This window comes from Pteropus medius, unplaced genomic scaffold (genome assembly GCF_902729225.1).
Source record: "Pteropus medius unplaced genomic scaffold, Ma_sr-lr_union100, whole genome shotgun sequence".
NCBI lineage: Eukaryota > Metazoa > Chordata > Mammalia > Chiroptera > Pteropodidae > Pteropus > Pteropus medius.
Genome location: NW_024352786.1, coordinates 2888507 through 2907851, shown reverse-complemented (window position 1 = coordinate 2907851; position 19345 = coordinate 2888507). Strand labels below are relative to the sequence as shown.

At 34.4% G+C, this 19345-nt stretch overlaps 1 protein-coding gene across 1 annotated transcript in view; it reads left to right on the top strand.

Moving 5' to 3' along the window:
• Positions 1-16990, top strand: part of TACR3 (tachykinin receptor 3) — a 56546-nt gene extending 39556 nt beyond the window's left edge. The window contains exons 4-5 of the mRNA XM_039848748.1: positions 13680-13876; positions 15316-16990. Of these exons, the coding sequence (XP_039704682.1) occupies positions 13680-13876; positions 15316-15628 (510 nt within the window). The 3' untranslated portion in view covers positions 15629-16990. The remainder of the gene's footprint in view (positions 1-13679; positions 13877-15315) is intronic.
• The last annotated feature ends 2355 nt before the right edge of the window (positions 16991-19345 follow it).

Here is a 19345-nt window from a genome sequence, read left to right as displayed (position 1 = left end):
ATAGATTGGTCTTTGTTCTTCAATGTATTATTTCCTTTGTTCATGAGCTTTCATCCAGGTTTCAGTGTAGCTTTTAGGCTGACAAAAGCCTCGTCAGAATTTATTTCAATGTTTTCCACTTCTTATTTGATAAAGTAAATTACCACAAACAATTCGTCTCTTCCCTGTTCTAAGACTAATGCCCATTTGTAGATGTTATCCACATTCTCTTATTTCAGCTTGCTTGAGTAGTATCTAATGTAAACTTAAATAGTTTTAACTACGGCTGTGTGTGAATACATAAAATATTCACTTATGTCCAAACCGATATATTGTTTAATAATCTTGTTTATAATTAAACCTCATTTAAAAATAAATTCAATTACTATTAGAGTATATAAAAAAATAGAAGAGGAAAAAATAAAGCAGTTTAAATTAGGTTAAATTAAAACGATGCTTGGTAATGTCCATATGAAACGTGGGGCATTTTATCGCAGGAAAATTCTCAGATCTGTAGTAGAATACTGAGCAAGAAATGTGTTTTATTCACCATTGTGTCTTCAGTGTCTGGCATAATGCCTTCTGGGTGGATGGATGGATGGATAGATGAGTGGATGAATAGTAAATGGATAAATGAATGAAAGAATAAGGTTTTGTGAATCAGCTACTTTTTCATTTTATACATGAGAAAATATGCAGTTATACAATGTGACTTGCTAAAGGTCAAAAATCATTAAAAGGGAGAGCCAATTATGGAATGGTCTTCCTGAGTTCCAACCTGGTACTCTGTCCATAGTCCCAACACACACAGGAAATTCTGAATCTTCTGGACAAAGGGAATGTCTTCAGGAGTATATTAATATTCTCAGGACTAAAAACGAGGTCTATTTATCTATCGCTGAATGAATTAAACTGTTCTTGAAAGTTTCCTATTTCATCAAGTAAAAATATTTCTCTACCTTATCACAAGAAAAATATATGACTCTCCCCATTATGTAAATTCTTGCTATAGTATCCCAGTAAAAAAATTCTAGTAAGTAAAAAGAGTTTATATCATATATATATTACTCATTATAAATTTCCAAATTCCCTTAACCTTAAACTGTACTGGAAAAAAATGCTTTCTTTTACAGAGGAGACAACTACTTTAACATTTTGCAAGACTAACTTTTTTAACATCAAATATAAACTGCCTGGCCAAATAAAATAATTAATACAGAGATTCCGATAACTGAATAATGGATAACATCTGATATACTCCATAGTGTGCTTTAGGATTAAGTGTTGCAAATCTCCATAGCATATTTACTAGCCTAACATGTTTCCACAAGCTTCCCATTTTGCCCCCGCTCCTCACTGGTAACATCTGCTATAAATCTTTCCTCTAAAAACAAAACCCTTTCCAAAAACCCAGAGAATACATGAAGAACAGACTTGTCTCTCTTAGTGTCCCTTTGGTTGACAGCTAAGACACAGGGATTGACATAGTCAAGGCTCTCTGTGCTGGAAATAACCAGTACAAGATACCAGAATAAATTAGCCATTTCAGCCACAGGAGCAGCTATGTAAATTGCACATGTGTAAGTATATGGCTCTCCGTGGATCAACCGAGGTTCAGTAACAGAATAGAAATGTCAGTTATGTTTCATGATATCCACCACATATGATTAAGAAGTGGATGGGGTTATAGGGGTGGAGGGAAGGAAGAAAGAAGAGTCTATTAGTTTGTTAGAGATGCCATAACAAAGTACCACAGACTAAGTGGCTTAAAAACAGAAATTATCTTCCCACAGTTCTGGAGGCTATATCAAGGTAGTGGCAGAGTTGGTTTCTACAAGGTCTCTCTCTCTAATTTATATTGTAGATGGCTTTCTTCTTCCAGTGTCTTCCTGTGGTCTTCTCCGTGTTTTGCTGCAGCCTAATCTCCTCTTCTTTTTAGGCCTCCAGTCATTAAATTAAGGCCCACTCATATGACCTCATTGTAACAATCAGCTCTTTAAAGGAGCTACTTCCAGATACAGTCACATTCTGCAGTACTTGGGAGTTAGGACTTTAACAAACAAATTTTAGGGGGACACAATTCAGTCTATATCAAAGACATTATTTAAGATTTTTAGAAATGGATACCTCTATTAAATCATTTCATGGATTCTGGTAGTGTCCTGCCACCAAGGAGGATTTTTGCTCTGTTAGGAAGATATACCTTCCTCAGCAAGTGTGAGTGCTACCAAGTGAGGAACTAGGATAGCGCTTCCCTCCACTTCATTTTAACAGGCTTATCCTTCAGCTGAAAGAAAACTGAAGAAACTATTTCTGTTTGTTTGACTAGAACATTTCACTCCTTTTCCTCCTCCCTAGATGGCAGTTTGCTTTTGAGACCTTTTCATTTCCACTTTCTCCCCTACTCCTCTTTCTTTATTCCCATCTTAGAGAAAACAGTTCCTTTTAAACTTATTTCGCCTTTCCATCTTTTTTTTTCTTTTTTCTTTTTTTTTTTAATGCCTACAGCACCTGGTCTTCCTAGGTAATCTCCTATCCAAATATCCAAATACTAACCAGGCCTGACCCTGCTTAGCTTCTGAGATCAGCCGGGATCGGGCTTGTTCAGGATAGCATGGCCATAGACTTCCTTTCCATCTTTATATAATCTTTGCAACAAGGGACAATGTACAGTCTCTTAAAGTGCCTAGCATGACATCCAGCAAAGTACCTATAAGTGGTTCATTCTTACTCCTCTGTTTTTTAAAATAGCCAGTCCCCAGCAATCTACTGTTTTCATTTGCCATTATTTATGTGATCCAGATTTTAAATAACTTCATGTATATCACAGTGCCAGCACCGAGATGATCAAGAAGGGACGGTTTCGGTGGTGAGACGCCCAGTTGGAAGAATGCACAAGAGGCCGATATGAAACAACAGGCAACCAACTTTATTGTGGGGAGTGCAATTCTATTGCAGGAAGTGCAGTTCTATTGCGGGGAGCAGGTTTCTGCTTCTGCTCTTCTTCTGCTCCCTTTCTGCTCCCCAGGGGATCACGCAGCTCCACATATATCAGAGTACAATAGTGGCATTCAGCCACACAAAAGTGATACAATAAGCTGAAATATGTTTACACATTTTAGGCTCAGGCGCCCTACTACACTAATGTAACATTCTAAATCCGGGGTCCTATTCCTAGCTATGAGCCTGGATCACAGCCAGACCATGGACCCACCAGGCCTATGACCCACAGTCTTTCATTTTTTGTGTGTCCTGAATGGAAAATGTAAGTTTTACTGAGGATTTTGTAGATTAGTTTAAAGGGAGAATTTGCCTCTCAGAGCATAAAACCCCTTTGGTATTTCATATTACATCAGCTCTCAGGCAATTGTGTGTGTGTATGTGTGTGTGTGTGTACATGTGAGTGTGTGTGTCTCCCTCTTCATCTCCTCTACCTGTCCTTCTTGCAGCACCTTCTTGATTCATTGTTCTCCTCCAGAAAGACCATTCACCCACAATTTTTCAAGACAAATTTAGCACTGTTCATACAATTCAAACTGTAGCACTGTTTTTATCATTTAAGTAATTCTAAACTTGCAAATCCCCATCTACATCTATTACTCATCTCAGTGAACAAAATATTTTTCGTATAAACAATTTCACTCTCTTTTCAAGTCAGGAGAGCTTAGAAATAGAAAAATAATGTTGTTGTTTTCTGTCAGACCATGTTGCACAAACCCTTTGTGTACGTGATTCTAATGACTAGCTCTAAGTCTTTTCAGATGTCTTTCTGCCCCTGTTTTCATTTTTATTTCATTTCTGAAAATTTTTCAGGGAGATTTTCCTCTATTACTTTGCTTAGGTAGTCGATCACAAAAGGACTATGTGTGTCTGTACTTCTATATGTTTTATTCAGTGTATTTCCAAATTTATGGATTTTTCAAATCATTTGTATTCCTCCCCAAACTCTCTTTAATCTGTTTTTATTTGGAAATATTTAGAACTGGTGAAATAATACATTGTGAATACCTCTTACCTTTTGATTCTCAGGTCTTATCCTCAGATTATTTCTGCTTTGTTATTTCATCATTCGTCAACATGTTCTGGCAGCATTTTACAAATCTCGGAAATAGAAATTTCTAAATCCTTTTGCCACAGCTACCTAAGCCCAGATAAGAATGATTGTCACTGATACCTTAAAGAAACACAAACATGCTTCACATAGTAAATCTGTAAAGAAAAAGAGCATCCTAAAAGAACTGAAAATAAACTATATGTGGTACCAGGAGGATGCTAAACTTATCAGTGAGATCGCTTTGTAAATTATATAAATGCCTAACCACTATGCTGTACACCTGAAACTAATATAAAATAATATTAATGTTAACTCTAATTTAAAAATAAATAAATATATTTTTAAAAAAGAACTGAAAATAATGAACAGAATAGTAGTTGCACACCAAAGGAAATAAGAACTCCAATGTTAATTAGAAAAAACAACAGGTCCTTCAAATGCTACCCATACTGATTAAAAAGCAGATCAAGTAAGAGATAACAATTCCCTTCATACACAGGGCTTCACTGAAAATTGAAAACTGATCATTGGTGGCCAAAAGCTTATATGCCACAGTTAATCCGGCTTGAACAAGACAGTTTTATTTTAAAACAAGTTTTCATGAAGAACTAGAAGACTCTGTTCCATTCACTTGTCTGAGAGTACAAGCCAGCTCTCTATCAAAATCACACCAGTCTATCTTCTAGCCATAAGATTTCACGAGGCATCTCCTAGAACATTTCACTACCAGACTGTAGATTTTTACTAGGAAAGACTGTACAGTGAGCTCTAATGTCAGTGCTTTTTTACATATATAAAACACATATACCTATAAATACCTACATATACACATATGTATGTTTCTATATATATGTGTATACATATGCAAACTACTCTGTATATACTATATACAAAAGAATATGCTCTGTATATATACTTGTATATATTGTATACAATCTATATAATACACTGATATTTTTGATATTAGAAAGATCTTTGTAATATGCCCTGTCATTTTTCTTTGTGCTGCACAGTGACCCAGAAATATACACTAATGTTTCATTTATAATTCAATATTTTCCGATACCCTGTCTAGGAGCTTCCTCAAGCACAAGTCATTAATTTCTGGCATTACTGATTGAACTGAATCCATAAAATTTAATTTTCTGGAACACCTCCAATTTTCCTGACATGTTATGGGAGGACTTAAATCTGATGTTTTAAAATATATTTCTGGAATTTCTCAGAACTTACTCATGCATCTAAAGGAGTAAATATATAGACAGGTTATTTTCTTTATTTCTCAGATGAACTTCACAAACAAATTGAGATCTTAAATACTAATAGAAAAAGATACTGAGATTATATGCATTGGATTAATTTTCTGCTCTACATATTACAGTTAACAATTAAATGGCCATTAGAGTCTAAGTATTTTGTAATTTTTAAAAACATTTATGGTCTTTCTGCTGTTCAATTAATTTTTTATTAAATAAACTTCACATAGTTAACTTTCTAGTTGTAAAACTAAAATATCAAGAACAGAACATTTATTATTTTTTCTTCCTCTGGTAACCACCTTAATAGTTTTTTCCATAAGAAAGCTTTTCAAGGAATACTTATTATTCTGTTATTTTACAGAAATATGCTATGTTGGGGAAGTGACAAAGCCATTGTGACTATAAAATAATTAGGCTCGTTATTTTTTAAGATGTAATGGGAAACATGGGTTTGACTCCACTTCCCACTTTCTATCCTTCTATCTCTATCTCTATCATTCACAATCTCTCTCTCTCTCTCTCTCTCTCTCTGTCACACACACACACACACACACACAAACGGATAGCAGGGACTGAGACTGTAATAAAAGAGCTGTTTTTAAAACTCCTGTTTTTTTCACACCCTCTGTCACAAAATTTGACAGAAATTTTTGGCTTTCCCATACACAATCTTCATTGTATTCTTTGTCCCCAGTGCATCACCGTAGCTTTCTTTTTCCTTTATAAAGGCATATTTATAATCACTCTAGGTCCTGATACCAATAATTTAAAATATGCTTACAAATGAGTCAGATCTTTGGAATGAAGTAAAAATGAATATCTCAGCCCACCCTGAGTATATATGAGCCTGGCTTTCACATTCCTGTTTAATCCTCTTAATCCTCATAATCCCCTGCATAATGAGTGCTCTCATGGCTTCTTTACTCCTCAGACTATCGATGTTCAGAAAATTTAAGTAATTTTCCCAAGGTTACATAACTATTTACAAACAAGGCCTAGATTTAAACAAAATTCTCTGAGTTTAGAGCTCTGGACACTGCAAGACACTGCTGTGCAATGCAAATGAGGGAATGGGAAGAGATAAATATCTAGCTTCAGATACTGTATTGGTGGTGGTGCCGCTTAGTAAAGTAGATTTTTCACAGAAATAATAGCTTTGAGATGTCTTTGAGACATTTGGATAGATCATCTGTCTTTGGGAAGATGATGGCCTGAAAGGGTTCTTCTGAAGTTTCGCTTTCTTCTCTGCCACTTGACTAATTCTCCAGAGTAAAGCAGCAGCTGTAAAAAGAGAGTGGACAGAGCTCAGAGGGGTGTGTGAAGCCCAAAGGGTGTTATAGTCAGGAGAGAAAGGCTCAGGGTTTTACTCCTCTCCTTATTCCAGAGACTATTAGGGTATTAATACTTTCACCAAGTACATATCGGGCAGACCGCCCTTCTCCCACCCTCTGGGGAAACATAGCTGGCTAACAGGAGAGTAGACTGCTTTCCCTTTATGATGTGCAGCTTTGCAGCACTGAAAAGAACACTTTCAGTTTATCTTTACAGGCAAGGATGAACAGAGACTGGAGTCGAAAAAAAATAAAATGAAACAAACCTTAGGGAAACCAAATGCTAGAAACAAGACAAAGAAGCAGAGTACCTAGAGCTTACTTTGTAAACTAAAGTCAAAACATAAGATCACTTAATTGTAGCCTGAAGCTCATGTGACTTAAATAAATAATTTTTAAAATATAAAACTCCAATTGTCGAAATAGATATCACCATTAAGAAATAAAGGAATATATCAAAATACAAACAAATATACAAAACACCTAACGATCATGAATGAAAAAGTAGTGAAAGTTAGAGGAATGGTCTAGGTTAGAGATACTTGAATAACCAAGAATTTACTCCTACAGAATGTTTTATTTATCTTAATCTCCAGAATCAGCCTCTTCTACATCTTGACATCACTCTCTAGTAGAAAAGAAATATGTACCTACTAGACTTCTAGCTGTAATTGAAACAGATTTCTCTCGGCACCTCCAAATTGCATTAATTTACACAAATTGCATTAATTAAATTATAATAATTGTATATGAATTAAATTGTACAAATTGCATTCATTAAAATGACAATGCATTTGGCACAGTACCTTGTTCATAACAGGTCCCAAACAAGTTTTAGTTTCCCTACTGCCTTAGGAGGCAACTTACTTTTGCCCCTTACTTTTACTTTGTGAGATGTTATTTATTTTTCTCTTTTCCAGTCTTATAAAACTAAATATATCTAAATGTTATCACTTTCTGAGTTATTTCTTACAATAAAAAGTAATTTCTTTTTTTTACCATAGCAGCTATTAAGGGAAGAAAACACATGATTCTAGAATATATATTTAAACTTACACTTGCCTTAGGGTATAAATAAATCTACATTGACATAATATCACACTTTTCAAAAATAACTTTGTGTATAGAAGTAGTTTCTGTAGCCACCATGGAGATAGAACACAATAAATTATACAGACGTGTACCTATCTTTCTCTGTTAGCAGCATATCAAAAAAAAAAAAAATCAATAGCATAATGAAGACTATGCAATTGTAATAGTTAATTTTATGTGTCAAGTTGACCTGGCCATGGGATGCCCAGATAGCTGGTTACACATTATTTCTGGATGTGTCTGTGAGGGGGTTTCTGGAAGATATTAGCACTGGTATCGGTGGACTAAGTAAAGCAGATGACCCTCCCCAGTGTAGGTGAGCATCATCCGATCTGAACCTTAATAGAACAAAAAAGCAGATGAAGGTTGCACTTGTTCCCTGACTGACTGCTTGAATTGGGACATCTATTTTCTCCGCCATCTTTCCTTGGTCTCCAACTTGCAGATGGCAGATCACAGGACATCTTAGCCTTTATTAATTGTGTGAATTTTATATACATATATTTATATTTATATATATTTTTATATATGTAGATATATGTATATGATTATATAGATATAGATCTATATATGTGTGTATATCTTTAAAATATACATTGTTTTCTGATCATTCAACCCATTCCTCATCAATTCAGCTTATGACATTGCTTCGTACATAATATTTACTGAGCATTTGCTATGTGCTAGCTACTTTCCTAGGCACACTAAGCACTGGTCATTAAGAAATAGGAGCCACCAAATGAAATTACTCTAGATTTCCCACCAAATAACCCACAAACCACCTGTATATACCATCTACATTTTTTCCTTCTGTTACAATAAGGAAATGTCTCATATCTCAAAAGTTTGTGGCTTCCATTTGCTCATACACTCTCAGAAAACTTGAGCATTTAGTTGTGCTTGATGACCTATAGGTCTTTTTCAATGGCATTCATGCATCTTCTAGTATGTCTAATTTTAGAAAATTATCTTTTGATCTCCCATCCCCACCCCACCTCCCCAGCTTATAACCTATATCCCGCACCATAGCCAACAGAAACAACCAAAAGAGTTGTTTATAATGCTTTCGCCACATCCCAGTCACCTTTAACCCTGTTAATTTCTATTTTGCCTTCACAACTCCACTAGAACGGCTCTCATTCAGTTCACTGCTTGTCTTTAAGGAAACTATAATTTTTTATGTTGCTAAAACTTGGAGCATCATTCTACAGGATAGGCAATCCTCCCTCTTAAAGGAGGAGAAAAAAATAAACAAAACAAAAATGCTTCTCTTAACTTTTCTGACCACATTCTAGTCAATTTCTTACCAAATCTTTGATTGCTTTCTCCTCATATCCTTTCCAACTCTTTGCCTCTATCTAACTTCAAAATGTCTGAGTTACCTGGGCTTGTTTTGGACCACTTCTCACTCTTCATTCTCTAAGTAATTTCATTTATCCTATGACATTAAATTACATCTATAGATCACTGACTCTGAAATGTATATTCCAAATTAATACTTCCTCTATGAGCTCTAAGTTTTTATAATCAGCTGCATACTTGCTTTGGTATTTCTCAGGTATTTTAAAGTTATAATATACAAAACTCGACACTGAGCTTAGGTCTTCATATCCATAAAAGCATATTCTTCCTATAGTCATCCAAATATCAGTAAATGGTACTTCCATTCACCTGGATATTGAATTCTGAAAAGTCATTTTTAAAACCTCACTTTCTCTCTCATCCTTGTTTGATCCATCACTAAATTCTAATGATTCTCCTCCTTAAATATATTTCTCATCTTTCTAATTCTCTCCGTCTCCATTGACATACTCTAAGATGCTATCACTGATCAACAGGCTCACTGAAACAAACCTCTCCCCTGGTTTCTCCAGATCTATACTTGTTCTCGAATTCATTATCCACTCAAAATCCAACATGTGAATCAACTCATGCAATCTGCTTATAATTTCTTAATGGTTTATCAATATATTTAAGAAAATAAATGAATGAAATTGCAAACTCCAAAAATAAACTACAAGTTCCTACAGAACCATGCTACCAACTACTCTGCCAATATAACTGGGCAACTTTGCCATTCTTACTCTGTGTTCCAGTGACACTTGCACTCAGTTGCTTGAACACATTAACTTTCTCCCACTTTTTAGCCTTCACTCACACTATTATCAGGGCCTACAATTGATGTGTCCTTCATTCTTCTGCCTGTATATTCTCCAGGTTTCAGCTTTAATGTTGCTTCCTCAAAGAGACCTTTCATTGTATTCTAAATATCTAGATATGATTTTTTCTCTATAGAATTTATCATATTTGTAATTACTTATATATTTGTGTATTTATTATTTAATACTGTCTCTATAATAGGATGTGATGTAAAAACAGATAACATTCTCTTTTTTAATTCAGCACTGTATCTCTAGACTCTAAAACTTTGATTTCTTTAGAAAAAAATCATTATTATAGAATAATTTTAATCTAAGTAAGTCAATTGTACTTTTTTCCCAAGGCTGTACCATCAAAGTCTCAAATAACTATTCTTTCCAAACATCCTGCTAAATACAAATGCCAAGGGCAATAATAATGTATAAAATATTCTAAAGCATTTTTGTTTTATTCACTTAAATAATATTTTTGAATTTTTATTATGTGCATGATAGAGCAAAACAATGGTAAGACAGAGATAAATAATGATTCTTGCATTTAAACTGTAAAATGGATGGGAAAATCAGATATCCACAGTCAACCAGTATTTATTAAATTTGTCAAGAACTATGCTAAGTTCTGAAGACACAAGATGAAAAATGCATGCGCCCATATCTGGACTAAAGGAAACAGAAACATGCTTGACTACAACACATATCTATAGAAGATCTTTCTTTCAGGGTCTTTTAGATTTTTTTCTGAAAGTCTTCAAATAAGTTACTAAATGTTTTGCAACAAGGTTCATAAGCCTGTATATATGTGAATAATAAGTTATTTGATACCTCTGTTTTGATGCATTTTAATTTAGTGACTTCTGTACATTCATTTGATTTTCCCCACATTCTGGGCATTTTCCCACATTGATGGTTGTAAATTACTTTAAAAGACTCAGATAGCTGTTGCAGCTCTTCAGCTATCATTGGAAAACAAGTTCATGCATGGAGAGTTTATGGTCAGTCTGTATAAAAATATTCAAATAAGATTTAGGTACATTTGCTAATATTGTATTTCACATAGTAGCCTGCACCTTGTTTACATTGTTATAGATACTTTTTCTGTTCTCTTAACAAGAGCAATTTGATAATGAAATTTAATGCTTATGCTTTCATGCACCCCAAATAACATACTGGTTATACTGTTTGTGCACTCATACTCTTTACCTGAATTTGTTTGCCTAAAAAATGGAAATCGCAGTAAATACCAGGCTCATTTTATATCTCTGTGCCTATTTTAAACTTGGTGGACAAATGAGACCAGCAAATAATGACAGAGTAAAACCATGGACATCTTTTCATTTCTTTCTTTTTGTATTCACTTTTATTTATTTAAGGAAATTTGAGTACCTATTATGTATGAAGTCTAGTCTATAGGCTGAAATATATCAGTAAACAAAATAAGCAGAAAATTCTTGCTCTTTTATATTTGAGCATAAGGAGACGCAAAGTAAAGAACAAACATAACAAATAAACTGAAACTAAAAAGCAAGCTAAGGGGTTTGGGGAGGGCTAGAAAGACAGATTGTAATTTTAAATATGTTGGTCAGAACAGGATTCATAGAAAAAACGAGAATTGTGCAAAGGCTTGAAGGCGATGAAGGTGTTAGCCAGTGGGAATAACTGTGGGAAGAGTGTTCTAGAGGGAGGAGCCAGTAAGAACAAGGGGGACAGGAGCTTGCCTTCGGTGTTCAAGGAATAGAATGATGTTCACATATTCAAGAAGAAAAAAGTGAACAGAATTCATTTCATTCAGTCTATCTGGCTGGGCCTACAGTTATCATGCATTGAGTCATTCGTCATTATAATAAACTAGTAAGTTCTCATAAATTTTATTTTCAATTGTATTTACACATATTTATATTCACCACATTTCTATGCACTTTTTGTAAAACATTTTTTATTGTATTGTAAAATTATTCAGAATAAGGAATTGATCCTCTATTCATTACTATTCTCTATACTGTTTTCTAGATGCCATAGATATTCAATGAATGCTATTAACTGTAAGCAGAAAAACAGATGTAAGAATCTGAGATTTCAAGGCTCTAACTTTGTTCCATAAATCATAGTCGTCAAATCTTTTGGTCTTTGCCTCAGTTTCCTAAAATGCAATTGAAAACTAATTAAATTGTTAAATATATAAAACACCATATACATACAAATTATAATAAAATATGGCTTATATTCCACCAACATATATGAATAAGAAATAGAGATAAAATGCAGAAATCTAAATACAATTGTTTAGGAAAAAAAACGCAATTTACAGAGTCCTAAGAAAATCAAAAGACTTTCCATGGTGTGGCCAATGATGACATTCTATGAGCTATGACCTGGATTTTCAGCTCTGGTGGCCAATTTCTATCAGTTCAGTATTAGTCACCTGGATGGTACAGTGATTAGGCCCTGAGGATAACTTTGCCTTCCACATTAATCCATTTCATGCTTTGTCTATTTCTAGAATCATGTCTCTATGATCTTAAACCTTGCCAACTTTCATCTGTCTCCAGCTTGCAGTCAAATGACAAGTGGAGTAAACACATAAATAATGTGTTTTCATAAGTCTAAGGTGCCACACAGGCCATTTATGTAGAGACTCTCTGATTTGTGTTCTGATATGTTATTCTAAGTGTTCTACTATTTCTAAACTCCCAAGAAAAGTATGAACAAATTTAGTAGACAGATTGATAATGAGAAATATTAAATGAGGTAATCATAGGATATTATTATTTCCTTTTACACACAAAGCCAAGCTGGTTAGTGTTCAATAACTTCAAGTCCATCTTTCTCATAGACACCAACAATGGAACATATTTTAATTCATTTAGAGACACATAAAGCATTCTCCCATTCAACTTCCTGTTACAAATTGTATACTGTCATTCATTATTCATTTATTCTATATCTAATTATCTACCTCCAACTATATAGGGACTATGCTAGCTGTTGGGAATATGAACATGTTTATGACATTCTTTCTGCCTTTTAGGAATTCAAGGCCTAGTGGAGGAGAAATAGAGGTTGGCATTCTACTTTGGCTAGGGTTTCTAGAATATTTTGGTTCAAAAGTGTGGAAACAGAGGCTTACCAAACTCATAGGAGCTAATGTAAAAACCGGCTGTGTAAACTGATTGCTTATTTACGAATTTAAAGTTAGTGATGTTTTCTCAGAGTAATGTGAACATCATAATCACTATCCAGAGAAACTTTTCTCAATATGAGTTTATAAGAGAAATCAAGTTAATATTCAGAAGATTGCCCAGTGAGCATGGTATTAGAGTAAAGAAATCTGAATAGTCTTATGCTATAGTCAGATTATAATAAATGATGAGGAACCAGCCAGCCCTTACACCCTCAAAGTGACTCAACAGTTTCTCTAGATACAATGTCTCTGCTGTTTAACACTGCAGGTGAGCACAGCCAAATCTTAACTCCTGCTTCTTTCTCCCCCAGGCTCTTTGGATTTTAATAAGCACTTATTTTCTTCAGGCCAATTAAAATATTGCTTTAATTGTTTGAGTCAGTGCCACACATTAACATGGGTTAGATAAAGATGGAATGGTGACACAGGTATGCTTTCTTGAGATTTACCTTAGGCAACTGTCACTTTATTACCTCATCATTTTAAAAATTATATCGACTGTTCCTTACGAATGCCATATATTTAACTGTATGGCAGGAAAATATGATTTGCAGTAAGCTATTGCAACTAATGTATTTAATGACTTTTAAACTTTCCAAAAATGACCTTTTCCTTCTTTTCTTCTAGGTCGTAAAAATGATGATTATTGTTGTGGTGACATTTGCCATCTGCTGGCTCCCCTATCATATTTACTTCATTCTCACTGCAATCTATCAACAACTAAATAGGTGGAAATACATCCAGCAAGTCTACCTGGCTAGCTTTTGGCTGGCAATGAGTTCGACCATGTACAATCCCATCATTTACTGCTGTCTGAATAAGAGGTAAAAACAAAATTAGCAAATGCAAGCTTCTTGTCACTCCTGGCTTCGCTGGAAGCATATAATGTTGTTCCAGTTTTCTAGTGCACATTTAAAATGCAAAAGGAAGGGAAAATTGAAAAATTCACTGAGAAAAGCACAGTTGTCTATTTTTCTAGATTCCCCCATACGTTATGAAATACCCCATTTTAACAATTACATCCTTAAGGCAATGTTCTTAAGAGTTTCTAACTGGGCAATTTTTTTAATGGGTCAAATTCTCCCTCCAAAACCTTCACAATTTTATCTGTCAAAAAAAAAGAAATGTGCTCATGATTGAAGGAAGTGAGTTAAAAATGTGCTCATGTCCTCAGAGAAATGAAGACACTTCACAGAAATGCACAGATGATGGCATATGAGAGTGTGCTCCATTAAAAAAGATGTTTTGTAAGTAGACTTCGAAATAGAAGTTGTTGCTGTGAGGGTGACAGAAGCAACATGAGGACAAGGGGAATTATAAGCTGCCTTCCTGCATAACGAGGTTAGTAAGAGAGGGCGCAGCCTCCCTGGCAACTGGATGTGAAGAAATTGAAGTGGTCAAGGAAAAGTTATTCGTAAAGTGAAGTGTTTGGTTTTTTTTTTAAAGGACTAGTTACATTTAATTTTAAGACTAATAAGAAAATCTAAAATGTGGTTTCCAGACTGAAAACACCCTAGTTGTAAGGTTGGCTCATGGAAAGGTAGGGTTAAATTTCATAGGGTTGATAAATGAACGAGTTTTGAGCTACTCTGAGTACACGTAGAAGTGGAACTTCATGTAAATAACTGCAGGAGCTGAATCGTAAACTCTTCCCAGTCAGGCCTCCACCGCATTGTGCCTTAAGTTTGATAAATATTTAATTCTTACTTGTTTTTCATTAATTACATAAGCCATGTGTCAATTCAGCCACCCCACAAGCTGTACATCTGTTTTTAAATCAATTTCATTTCATGGTTTACAACGCCAAGAATTTTGCATTTTCATATTTGCTTACGTAAAAACCAGAAAGATTAACAATTAATTCTAACATTAAATAAGACTTTAATTTATAAATATGTAATTATATCTGAAAGAAGCTGATTTGAAATATGTAATTTTTAAGTATTTTAAGCAGCAAGCCTAATTCAATTACACTTATGCAAATGCGTGAAATTATTGGAGAAATGTACACTGTTTCTTTGGCATATTGATTACCCAATGCTGTGCTTTTCCTATTTGATGGGAAATTAAGATTCAATTCAAACATGAACTTAAAAGACCAGTAATAATACTGTGGCATAAATTCTAAGAGTTTGATTAGAAAATCAAATTCAAAACCCGAGTTGGTTTTAGTGCCTTAAATAAATAGGGCTTTCTGTGGCACTTGAAAGAAATTTCCTCTTGAAAATATGAGTTTTTCTTCCTGTGGCCTGCCTCTCCTCAGATTTCGAGCTGGCTTCAAGAGAGCATTTCGCTGGTGTCCTTTCATTGAAGTTTCTAGCTATGATGAGCTGGAGCTCAAGACCACCAGGTTTCGTCCAACTCGGCAGAGCAGCCTGTACACTGTGACCAGAATGGAGTCCATGACAGTGGTGTTTGAGCCCAGTGACTCCGACAACGCCAAATCTAGTCGAAAGAAGAGAGCGACTCCAAGAGACCCAAGCTTCAATGAATGCTCTCGCAGGAATTCTAAATCTGCCTCCACAACTTCAAGTTTCATAAGCTCACCCTACACTTCCGTGGATGAGTGTTCTTAAATCTGTTTCTTGAAGTGAAAAGAGTAGTGTGAGGCCACCATGGTGCCGGCACAGGCCCCAATTCTCTTGACGTATGTCCGTCCTGTCCTACATATGCTCCAGAAACAAAAGGGCAATGTTTAGGCAGCTACACTTTAATTGAGAAAGATAGCACATAAATATAACAAAAATACTATTAGGATATTTGCCTCTCTCAAAAAATAAAATGGGCTTTAAATTTATTCTTTGATAACTAAGCAAACAAGAGTATAAAACACACCTTTCCACAGAGACAGCTTTCTTATTCTCTGCTTAGCTATTTCAGAAGTACTCCCAGAAAGGAATGAGCTAATAGTTCTACAGAAGCATGTGTTTTACTACAAGAAAAAATATACTGACACATTTTTGAGAGCCATAACAAAATAAGGTATATCATTAAGTTAGAATTTATCTCCCAGATTTCAGTGCTTATAAATCATCTTTCCTTGAATTAGAGATACTATCAGTCCTGCTCAAGAGAGCAGAATCCTTCTGAGAATGTGGATGTACAGCACAAACTTCCCCTTTAAAGTATTTCATTGGATTTTTAAAGCTATCCAGCTAAAATAATTACCCGTAACACTTTACCAGATTGTTATGACTTCATCGATATAGAACCGACTATTATTTTTTGAAGAACAAGATATAAAAGCAATTATTCAAGAGCAAATTATGGTCTATTACTGACAAGACATTAAATTTTCCAATTCTCCTCTTTATTTGGACCCAAAGCCAGAAATATTTAATTGTTACAAAGTGTCACAAGTCTAAACAACCCTACCACGTCTTGAAGCTGAATTTCTTCATATTTCACCAATGAACAGGCACATACAGACAAACATATTCGATTGTGCAGACACAATCATTTTAATGTATGTAACAAATTCAAAGAGTTAAATTCAAAATAGAATGCTGAAATAGTAAGTGGTCATTACAGAGTTGACACAAATAGCTTAATAAAGTCTATCAAGTTGGTGTGCATGCTTTAGATAAGTTAATGTATTATTATTTAGTATCTAATCATTGAATATAATGTTCTTAAATGTTCATTAAGGTGTCAAGAAAAGAAACCTAATACTTTAAAGCAAAGATTGTCTTCTCAAATTTACAAATGAATATGGGACTAGCATTAATGAATGTTCTAGATCTATGGAACCATATTCAGCTGTGGATTGCAAATGTGAAGTCTGGCCCTCAGATTCAATGTAGTCAGCCACTAACAAAATACATTTGAAAAACAACTCCTGGCCTTCACAGATGTTAGAGAAAGTCAGTATAATTTGCTAAGACGTTTAAGGAAAAAAACTGAGCCAATCAGCTGTTTTGTTTGTTTTCTTTTCTTTCTTTTTTTCTTTTTTAGTAGATTTGTTGTTGTTTTGCTTACTTAGTATCATCCTTCTAAATGACAGAAATACCTTAGGTCCAGATGGTATCTTTTTCATACTCTTTAGGAAAAATTGACATCATTCACTCAATACTCATGACTCTTACTTAAATCAAGACTTAAAAAACAAAATTTTATAAATTCAAAATTTGAAAAATAATAACAATAAAATCAATGAATATAATATGAAAGAGGTAAGATTTTATCCCTTTTTATGAATTTCGTCACTGAGAATTATATAATACTACACATGGAAATCAGCTTCAGTAGGAGTCACTTTAAATACAGCTACGCCAATGTTGTCATATTTGTCAGGGTTTGGAAGAATTTGTGTTCAAAATTCACTCTGCCTTCTGATGTAAAAACTCACTGAATCTTTTTCATTGTTTGAAGGCAAACACTGGCTAAAAATAGTAGGCAGATTTATTTTAATGTTCTAGGGCTTTGGGGGATGCATTTAGATCAGCAGAAAAAAAATACAACTATTTTGAGAGAAATCTGAAAGAGTTAAAAAGACTTGCATCCTTTTAAACATTCTCTTTTTGAAAGACAAAAATAATGATAAACATTGTATTTTCATTATTTTGCATCTGGACAAAGTGATTTTGAAATTACTTGCATGGGAAAAAAATTAAAGCAAACATAACTATTATGGAATCCAATCTAACATCTATTTTTTTAGCTAGCTCATTATGATGCTGCATTATTCCATCTCCCAACCTCATGACAGTGACATTTCTGACCCAGAAGCCAATTTCATATTCTTTTCCAGGTCCTGCCAATCTCTTATAAAGAAATCCTATGAATTTCAAGTAAACTCCGCCCTTACAAAGCACACAGAAGAATGCTAAAAACCTTGGTATCAAACCTCAGAAGCACAAAATAAATGTGAAAAAGCAATGTTAGCCAGCTCAGAATTTGAATTTGATTTTTGTTAATGCAGAATTTCATCAGAAAACTTCTGATTAATGTCTAGTAAATTATTCTATCAAATACAGAAGCAGGCGAATTATAACAATTTCTCACACTTTTTACAGTAACGATTTGAGTTCCCACTCATTGATAGTGTGCCAAAAGTTAAGGAACTCAAGCATGACACTAGCCATGTAGAATAATAAGACTGCAAAAATTTCCCTTAGGGCCAAGCAAAACTCGAGAATAAAGTCCAGTAGTTCTGTACAAGCTCAGTAATTATGTGTTGTAAAATAGCTTGGCAAAAATTCAATGTATATAACAAATAAATGTATATAAAGTTTGTAGCTAGTGAATAAAGCATTTTCAAGTTGTGGTAATTATACTGAATAGATTTAATACATTCATACCCTTTGTATTTGTGGTAATATGTGACAGATTTGATTTCACTTTTTTCTGTAAAACATTAAAAATAATATTAAAAATAAAAGCATTCCTAATATTTTCCTACTGGCTAGCATAACATATGTTATGTAGTATCCTAGCTTATCTAAACACACTCACCCAATCATCCCTCAAAACAATTGTACTTCCTTCCTTATTTTTCCTCAAAAAAAGGTCTAGTTTTCCTGTTACCTTGATTCAAAACAATAAAGCATCTATGGGGAGCAAAGGTATCAAAATGTAGAAAAATATTCTGTTTAGAGAACAGGAGCAGATGAATTGAAATATAGAGCCAAAAGTGCATGTAGTTGAGTATATAATGCAGCATTTCAGAGATATGGCATCGGGCTACATTCACCGACAAACTTGAGTTTATATCTGAGCTCCACCAACTGCCAGCTGGGGGACCTGAAGCAAGTGATTCTCTGCTCTGAGCCTCATTTAACTCATCAATAAAAAAAAGAAACTTGTAATTACTTTAAAGTGTTGATGTGCTGAATGCTCTAATGCATGAATGCCACAGCACCAAACATTAAATAAATGTTCAAAACCATCATTAGAATCATTGTGTACATAGGGAGAACATTAGAGAAACTCTTTTTTTTTTTCTGGCCATATCCTTCTTCCCCCATCCAAAGCTCTTTGAGGACCATAAGTAGCTTTATAGCCTCTTATCACATAGCCCTGGGCTGTTTTCAGAGCCCCCACAAAGTCTCATGGATTGTGTTTGAGTGTTCTGGAAATTTGCTTTCTGGCCCTAGGCTCTGACTAGGGAAAACTGTGCAGGTGAAAGGTTAGCAATAGCCACTTAATAGGAGTGGCTTTGGACATGTGAAACTAAACTCACTTCTTAGAAAAGATACAGCCTTTTTTGGTTGAAGAATAAGAATGTTAAACTTCAAAAGATAATAGATAAGAGAGGAAAAACACAAAATTTTCAGGCGTCCTCAGCAACCCCA